Source organism: Euprymna scolopes, chromosome 43 (assembly GCF_053919585.1).
Source record: "Euprymna scolopes isolate OS-2025 chromosome 43, ASM5391958v1, whole genome shotgun sequence".
In the NCBI taxonomy this organism is placed as follows: Eukaryota; Metazoa; Mollusca; class Cephalopoda; order Sepiida; family Sepiolidae; genus Euprymna; species Euprymna scolopes.
The window spans coordinates 62,845,692-62,855,691 of record NC_136524.1 but is presented as its reverse complement, the minus strand read 5'-3'; the positions used below and the strand labels follow the sequence as shown (position 1 = coordinate 62,855,691).

General features: G+C 33.6%; 1 protein-coding gene across 1 annotated transcript in view; it reads right to left on the bottom strand.

The window, feature by feature from the left end:
* Positions 1–10,000, bottom strand: part of LOC145268367 (uncharacterized) — a 399,446-nt gene that overhangs the window by 11,480 nt on the left and 377,966 nt on the right. The window contains exon 13 of the mRNA XM_080123915.1: positions 34–154. Within this exon, the coding sequence (XP_079980041.1) occupies positions 34–154 (121 nt within the window). The remainder of the gene's footprint in view (positions 1–33; positions 155–10,000) is intronic.

Sequence of the window (10,000 nt, the reverse complement as noted above, 5' to 3'; positions counted from 1 at the left end):
CATTGCAGAGATGATAGAAATATTTTTACTTACTTCAAGGAAATCACCCATTTGCATTTTGAAATCCTCATCCATTTTTTCGGTTTGAAGAGTGATCACTTTGACCTTACTCGTTAGTTGCTGAATATCAATTGTCAAAGATTCTATTGAAGACCTGCCAAAGAAATACATAGTATATAACATTTGTCGGATTTTTATAAATAAATTATTATACGGATTATTTTTAGAAATAAATTATTATACGGATTATTTTTAGAAAGAAATTATTATACGGATTATTTTTAGAAAGAAATTATTATACGGATTATTTTTAGAAAGAAATTATTATTAAACAGTACTAGCGCTTTAAAAATTTTTTTATTCAATTTTCACCCCAAACAAGGCACAGAGCCACTTTGAAGTAGGAGGCTACTATCAGGGACATAAGTTGCAGGGATATTCTGAAGGGAGGTGAGTAACAAGATGTCTGTTCACATTACACTTGAACTTCTGCATGTCAGTACAGTTGGGAAGTCAGAATCCCGGAAGGGAGTTCCAAAATCTAGCAGTTCAGGAGGAAAAACTATTGGAGTAGAAGGCTTTCTTACACCTAGGGATCTTTACTGTGTAGGGGTGGGATTCAGCTGCTTGTCGGGGCTGTCTTGAGTATTTACGTCGAGGCGGTGCAAGTGCTTGTAGCTCGTCAGACCATTCACCATTAAAATACTTGTAGAACATTTCGTGGATGGGACAGAGGCTGACGCTTAGATGACAGTTTAGGATCTATCAGGTTGACAACTCTATTTTGAACCTTGTCTAGGAGTGAGAGACAAGTAGCAGATGCACCATCCCAAATGTGACAATAATACTCCATACATGGGCGAATGGTGGCCTTATAGATGTACAGGATAATTGCAGGGTATGAAGTATAGGGAGGATAAAGAACTGTCTTGATGCCTATCTTGGTCAAATAATCTGTGACAAAGATGGAGTTGTGGACTGTACCATTGGGACAAACTTGCGCAAACTTTTGCATCTTCAGTTCCTCATGAGTAATTGTGTGTACAGTTCCCACACTGACATCAAAATGTGCACTTATTGCTTCCATAGATACACGACGGTCCTTATCCATGAAATTCTTTATTTGACCAATCAACCCTGGTGTTCTGATTGGTTTACTCCTCCAAAATCTCTCATCATCCCTTACAGACTCCCTCTCTTCTTTGAATCTCTTATGCCATTCAAAAACTGATGCTCAACTCATGCAAGATGGTCCAAAAGCAGTCTGAAGCATTCCATATGTTTCTGTGACATTTTCCCCAAGTTTAAAACAGAGTTTTATTGCATATCGTTCTTGTAAAGTGTCCTCACGTCAAGATTGCATTTTTTAAAATCACCAGCTGTGACAATCAGGCTTTAGTAGGGTGTATTCCAATTCTTGTTGTAGCTGTTCATTTGAACCTGAATCATAAAAATTGGTCAGGCATCTCATAAGATGTGTAGCAATAACATATTCAATTTCAAGAGTCTGTGACAATATTAAATGCCTATAAACAACAGATGGAAACTTATTTAAGGCACCTTGTATAATGAGACGACGTAAAAGAATTAGAAAGATCTGTAACACTTTTAAGTCATGTTTACAGCAGTCACATTATACACAAGTGGTGCTTTAATATTCACAAAATAGACTGAAGAAAATTGATGATGTGTACACCAGAATGCTAAGAGCTGCTCTTAACATATTCTGGGGGTAGCACACCACGAGAGAATAATTCTGTGAACACCTTTAATCGTATCTGAGTCCTGAGCAAAGAGACAAGAACTAGATTTGCTGGTTACTGTTGGATGCCTGAGGATAAAATCATCACTGATTGGTTGCCAAAATAGAGTGTAACTCAGTAGGCATTGGACAAAAAATAGTAACCCACTAGCAGAGGACACACATGAAGACTTACCACGTGTGAGGGCAATTAGACCGAGATGGCATGAATGAGGAAGATTCGTGACACTGCTATAATAATGATGATGTGTAGTCAGAAAAGAGATTGCAGAAAATGATGCAATTTGGCATCATCTATAACTATAGGACTGCTTCCTACAGCAAATACTGTTCATAGTATCCTTTAAAAAATTCCACTTTTGCTAACAGCTAAATCAGCTTAAACCCTACTACATTGTCTTAAAGCAGTGGTCGGGGGACAGGGGTAAATTACCCCAAATTGGGTAAATTAGAAATTTAGGTAGGGAAGGTAATGAACATGCTACGGATGTAGATGTGCAATATTAGAGAAAGTTGGAGAAAAGGGTGCAGCAAGGATCCCACGATCTTTACAACTATGGAAACAGAAAAATGCTTCATCAGTATTAAATGAGTATTATTGTTCATTGTGTGTCATTCTTATGCCAAAAAGCATAAATATTTTCCCCATAATAGTGGATTCAATAAAATTTCCCTTTGTTATTGTATGAATTTGAAATTTCAACAGTTTTGTTCGTATGTCATGTAATGCTAAAAAGATTATTTTATTTCTGTTTAAAAATGTGATTTCCTTGTTTTTTTTTTCTTGTTTGCTATTTTCATGCCAAAAAGGCAGATTTTTATTTCCTCTGACAGATGTGCTAGAAGAATTAAAAATCTATCTTTTAAAATTAACAATAAACATTTTCCAACATACATTTTTGGTTTATCCATGAGACCTATAAGTAAATTGTTTTTCCAACAGAGTACTTCCATCTGTGGCAATAAATTCATTTTATTACAAATTCTATTGGGGTAACACTCACAAAAGTTACCCGACCCCTATCTTTAAAAAATGGCAAATTCCATTGGGTTTTTGGTCTCACAATAAAAAATAGAGCACATTTTCCTAAACCAACAAAACTGTTTCCTTCCCAAATAGGACTTGTCTAAAAATGTCGATGTGTTTAACTATCATGACAATAAATATGCAAATCGAAATTACACAGAAAGTGAACTAAATGCAAGAATTAGCAAGGCCTAGGTAAGACTGGACAATATGAAAAGAATTTAGAAGTCAAATCTTACTATCAAGATGAAACCAAACTTCTTAGGAGACTACTGTTATTACAGTACTTCTTACGGAAATAACACCTCGGCTTTCACCAATTGGAGAATAAAATTGACGGTGTATGCACGGAACTAAGAGTTGCTCTTAACATATTTTGGAAGAAACACCCTATGAGAGAATAATTCTATGAACACCTTCCTCAGATTTCAGCCCTGATCAGAAAGAGAAGAATCAGATTTGCTGGAAACTACTGAAGAGATATGGATGAATTAGTGATGTTCTTCTGTGGATGCCAAAACAGGAATGTGGTTCAGTGCGGAGACGGCACAGAACCTAGATAAATAAATTAGTAGAAAACTCACAATGCACCTATGAAAATCTACCACGGTGGTGGATAGAATTACATGGCATGATAGAGTCAGATCGATTCATGGGACTCCCACAACTAGATGATTATGATGATTTTTTTATAAGAAATGGAGAAAATTATGCAAGTTTAGGTCATCTATGCAGGATGCTCCCCCATCCTCAGAATCGTATGAATGGAATTCTTAATAAAATGCAAAACTATCTCTGCAATCAAACAATACTTGATTAGAATAAACTTTAGTTTATGCCTGACTTGTCTACCAACTTTTACTTGTAAATTTTGCGACGCTCAATCAATGGACAGTAGGGGTGCCCATTACATTGATACCGATCACTGGTCGATCACTGAGACATTGTGGATAGATCGCACGGTATTGAAAAAAAAAAAAAACGTTGGCATTGGCAAATTCCAGAACCTCGCACCAGAGCCGGAAACATAAGAGCAGTCATGGTTGCAGCTTGACAGTACACGCTACATAAAAAATGTCTATTAGCGCTCAGTACTTTCGCTTTCAAGACCTTGCATTGCTCAAGCCAATCGCAATATTCATTTGCTACCCAATCCAGGAAGATGCTGAGGTTCTTTCATCTGAATCGAAAATTGCAACACTGTTTCACTTGAACTCTTCTAGAGTGAGGGATGAGATTCTGGCACTATAAGCCGATATTCAGCTGATGTAGAGCTCATGGACAATTATGGTTCTTATTCACGTAAGGAAACGCACTATCCTCTTGACTGCATCATTTATCCGAGTCAGTATTTTCTTAAGTGAAGATCATTAAGTCCAAATACAGCTCCACCATGACTGATGCGCATCGGGAGGTCAGCTTCAAGCTGGCTATTAGCAGCTGCTTTCCACACTATGCATCCCTGACTGATTTCATCTAATGCAAGTCATTAGAGTAAGGCAAAAAAATATACAGCCTTTCACTGTAGATGCAGTAATGCAAGGTACGCCTGCATATACTGTCACATAAAAATAATTTATAATATATTTATAAATAAATGATGGGTTTTGCATTTTTAGTAGGTGGTAGATCATTTAGACTTAGACATATCATAAGTAGTTCTCATGCTGAAAATGTGTGTGTGTGTGTATGTGTGTGTGTGTGCACCCCCGATTTCTAGGTATACATTGGTGATCGTCTCATAAATAAGAAGAGTTGTTCTAAATGGACTTCACACTCACCGGATATTGACACCCATACTTTTTGGCTGTGTGTGTAATTTAAAAGATAATGTTTATTTCTAAACTGAAGAAAGTCTGTTGCAGACAAGATCACAGCAGTTCTAAGAGTTTATCTAAGTTATTGACAATTTTTCAGATCATGTTTACTTGTGAGATATTATTGAATAAAAATAAAACAGACTGTTAGACATTCACTACTAAAATCTGGTGGACAAGACAGGCATAGACTAAAGTTAATTTGCATTAGATATAGTTGGATGCTGAACAAACTCACGGGGGTGAGGGCGCACCCCGAATCAAAATAGAAAGCAACAGGAAACTAGTTTTTATTTGTGTTCCTGAGATTAACATGGCTCTACAATTTAGAGAGCCGTTGTCGCTAACGCTGTTAAAACAACACGGCCGATGCATGCATGCATATTTGGATTGGTGAAATGACTGTGCAAAAAAAAAATACCATGCGTGGCAGTTTTTTTTTTTGGAGGAGGTTGTAACTTTGCATCAAATACTAAATTTGATGAAGTAATAATCGTAGGGATGACTATTCGAGCTCATGGAATCTCAAAATAACTCAGTGCAAAATATTAAAAGGCCATTGCAGGACAAAACGAATCTTACTTTTGCAATCACACCAAAAACTATTTTGTCTTTGAGATCTATTTATCTGAGATCTGATTTAGTCAGTACATAAAAAAGAAAAAAAAATGAACGACCTGCCAAATAAAAAAGGGGTTTAAATATCGTTATGAACATACGTCATTATAATGTATTTTGTCTGAACATCAGTAATTCTAATGTTTTTATATGAAATCCATTACTTGATTAAGCTTGATTTTTACAAATGAATGCTTGTATGCAATTCAAAACTCTATGCTTTTTTACACAACAACATATTTGTAGAAATTATCATAGGACTCCGATAAAGATTCTCGGTCATTCAGGCCATTCATAACTGTAGAATTCTGACGTCACAAACCCATGTTTGAAAAGTAAAAATTATAGTGTCTTAGTAGCACGGACATCATTCGAATATCAACTCCAGGAAGAATGTGGTTAGTGTGGTTAGTGGTTAGTGCAAATTTTCGAGCAATTAATTCCGTTTTCAGATCATGTATTAAATTAGTTGTGAAATCAGAAAACAATAAATTATGGATTCAATGATTTCCTGAAACGACGAATGGCGTTATGAATATTCAATATTTATTCATTATTTTAAGACAATAAGTAACAGTATGAATATATTTGTCTGTGAAAACATTATTAGAAAACCCAGTTAAACTACTATATATATATATATATATATATATATATATATATATATATATATGTGTGTGTGTGTGTGTATAGTCTGCTTATAATACAAACATTATTGACTACATATGTGCATACATATATGTAACAAATAATGTTTGCATAGACTATATACCAGCTCTGTCCTGCAGTGAGCACTCTTCAATAATCACGTGGGTTTCATTGCATTTACATTTAGGAAACCAAATACATACAACCGTTATATATATATATATATATATATATATATATATATATATATATATATATATATATATATATATATATTCAAAATATGAGGTTAGAAAGAACGACCACGTACGTACGTATTTGTATTTCTGTAAATAAACAAATATTTAAAATAATATGTAGTTTGCTTGAAGCATTGTATGGGATAGGTATGTAATAGAGATTTAGAAGGCTATCACTGTGTTGATGAAAAAATACGAAAACAAGTGGCAATTTACAAATCAATAAATACATACTTATATACTTATATTTATTCAATTGTATTAAGTACAAATGTCATACTTGTTATGTCTGTGACAATATCCATTATATTTCGGGAAAAATCGCCTTTTCAAATGGTAGATGTAACGGATCTATTCAAAGAATATTAGATTATGGAGCGAAAAATAAAACATACTGGATGATGGAGCGAAAAACATGAATTAAATGGTTGTGTGGAGCTTCGCAGCAAATGTATAGAGGGAAGTATATGTATAGTGTGTTTTGGGTAATTAACATTATTGTTGTTAGATTTTTCTTTTTTGTTCCTTATATATATATATATATATATATATATATATATATATATATATATACAGTGATGATCATATTTATTGGCACGGTAAAATAAAAGTTAAATTTTGTCTAATAAATTCTAAAAAAGAGATTAAATTAAAGAAAATAACAAAGTATATTATGTATTTTTAACTGGCCTTTCCGATGCAGCAATCGGATTTTAGAAAAAATAAATAACAAAGGAACAACAAACATAATTGCAAAAAACCTTGTTCAAAATTATTGGCACGGCTTTGTTTTTCTTTTAGTATCAGTATAATATCAATCAATTTCCGGTTTACGTGCTTTCTGAACTTTTTTATAGCCATATTATGCTTGTTTAACGCTAATTCAGTGAATAATTTTTTTCAGATAATTTTTAGATAGCGATTTATTTAAACTATTATAAGTGACTAAATTATAATTTTCAATCGCCATGGTTAAAACTAAGGAACACAGCGAAGACGTCAGGAAGCTTGTTGTAGCATGCCATACCAATGGGGAGGGCTATGATAAGATTTCAAAGAAGCTAAACCTTCCCAAATCCACTGTTAGAGCCATAATAAACAAGTTCAAATCGCAAGGCCACGTTATGAGTTTAGAGGGTAGAGGGAGAAAAAGGATTCTTTCCCCAAGAGATGAACGGAAAATTGTTCGATAAGTAAAACAAAACCCAAGGATCTCTGTTGGGGAGATTGTTGATGAACAGAGCACCTCTGGAGTGAATGTATCTCGACATACAGTTGGTAGAGTTTTGAAGAGAGCTGGTTTAAAAGCATGTCGTCCGAGAAAGACTCCCTTATTGAAGCCTATGCACCTGAAAGCAAGGCTAGCCTTTGCAAAACGTCATATTGATAAAGATGTTGCATTCTGGAAACGTGTTCTATGGACTGACGAAACGAAAATAGAGTTATTTGGCCATAATAAAGTGTCTTATATTTACAGAAAATCTGGCGAAGCTTTCCTGCCTAAGAACACCATACCCACAGTGAAGCACGGTGGAGGCAGTTTGATGTTTTGGGGATCCTTTACTGCCTCTGGACCAGGGCGACTTGTTAAGGTCACAGGTAGCATAAAAAAGGAAGATTATGTTAAAATATTGGATGAAAACCTGAAAGACTCTGCTAAAGAGCTCTCACTTGGTCGTCGTTGGTGGTTCATGCAAGATAATGACCCAAAGCATTCGGTTAAACTGACTAAGAAATGGCTTGAGGACAATCATATTAATGTTTTGGAGTGGCCATCACAAAGCCCAGACCTTAATCCAATTGAAAATTTATGGAGAACATTAAAATTGAGGGTAATGCAAAGGAAGCCTAAGAATCTTATTCAATTGGAGGATTATTGTCAGGAAGAGTGGGCTAAAATTACTACTGAAGAGTGCAACAACTTGGTTGTAAACTATGAAAAGCGACTGAGGAAGGTAATCAAGGCCAAAGGCTATACAATTGATTATTAAATAAATCGTGCCAATAATTTTGAACAAGGGTTTTTTGCAATTATGTTTGTTGTTCCTTTGTTATTTATTTTTTCTAAAATCCGATTGCTGCATCGGAAAGGCCAGTTAAAAATATATAATATACTTTGTTATTTTCTTTAATTTAATCCCTTTTTTAGAATTTATTAGACAAAATTTAACTTTTATTTTACCGTGCCAATAAATATGATCATCACTGTATATATATATATATATATATATATATATATATATATATATGAATATATATATATATATATATATATATATATATATATATATGAATATATATATATATATATATGTATATATATATATATATATATATATATATATATATATATTCCTAGTTTTTAACTTGTTGCTTTTGCATGATATTTATTTTATTTTGTATATTCTATTTCTATTTCATTGTCTTTTTTCTGCTGCTTTGTATTATTCATTTATTTATTTATGTCGTTGCTTGTTCAGTGAAATGACCTGATCCATATAGGTCAAGCGAGTCGCTTGCTGGCTTGCATGGATTAACTATTGAAGGAGAGAAAGAGAAGGAGGAGTTGAAAGGGGAGGGGAGAGTGTGTGTGAGATGGGCTGCTCTTGGCCAACTGTTGGTGTGTTTAGATCAGTAGATGTGGTTGTTAGCGGTAAGAAGATAGATGGAAAGAGGGGGCACGGGATTGAGTATTCTTTGGACATTTGTTATTTCCTTTACTTTACTAAACTTGTAAAAGTGATTATTTCTGTTTCTAATCTTTTAAATTTTTATGTTATTTATTTATTTTTTGTTCGATTGTCCATGTTTATCCGTTAGGACTAGCAGGTTAACGATATTTGTATATATTGGGTATTCGATGTCTAAGGGCTATCGTAATTTAATTTATTTAATTTAAATAAGTTTACTTCTGCACGAGTGGTCCTTTAATGGTTGTGTTTATGTGCCTATGTTTGTTGACTTATTCGTTTTTGTTTGTTTTTGCATATAAACACACACTCACATACCCGTACACCCATATATACACATACACATACATACACATTCTTATACACGTTCGTATTATTGAACTTATGTCTATGATTATTATTATTTTTTAGTTAATTTTATTATTATTGTAATGTTATTATTGTTGTAATTATAGTTATTATTATAATTGTTATTATTATTATTGTTATTATTATTATTATTATTTTAATCATTATTAATGCTATTGTTTTTATGAGTTTTATTGCTATTTATTTGATTCAATGTTATTTGGACTCTTCATTGTGAGGATTGTATTTAGGCATGTTTAATTGTACTTAATAGTGTTTATTTGAGTTTGAATAGGTGGATTAGCTTAAATCAAAGATAAAGGTTATGGTGTTAGCTTATGTGTCTGTTTATTTTTCGTTTTCCTTATATTAGTTTATGTTACTTTAGTTAACGATTTATTATTATTTTTATTGCTCTTTTTATGTATTTATTTACTTTTTTTATACATACACATGCCCTGTCTGAACTGTTACGTGGTGCATGAGAGGTGTGTAGTGGTATACCTGTTCGAATGGGTTAGGGTTGTACGGTGTGGCGATAAGACTTTGGTAGAAGCCATATATAATGTTATATGATGAATGATGATCCGAGCTCCAGTCTGTTGTTGAGTTCTGGCCGTAATTTGGATATTAGTTGTGATTCCTTTATGCAAAGATTCCCAGTATTGCATTCTGTGACTAAAATACCAATTTTAATAGATGTATTGGCGTTTCTGCAGGTGTTGAGGTGCTTGTGGAATGATGTTGCTTGTGTTTGTGTGTGTTCTTTGATTCTTATATTTAAGGGCCTCGTGGTGCTACCTACGTAGAATTTTCCGCAGGCAGAGCATTCTAGTTTGTAGACTACGTGT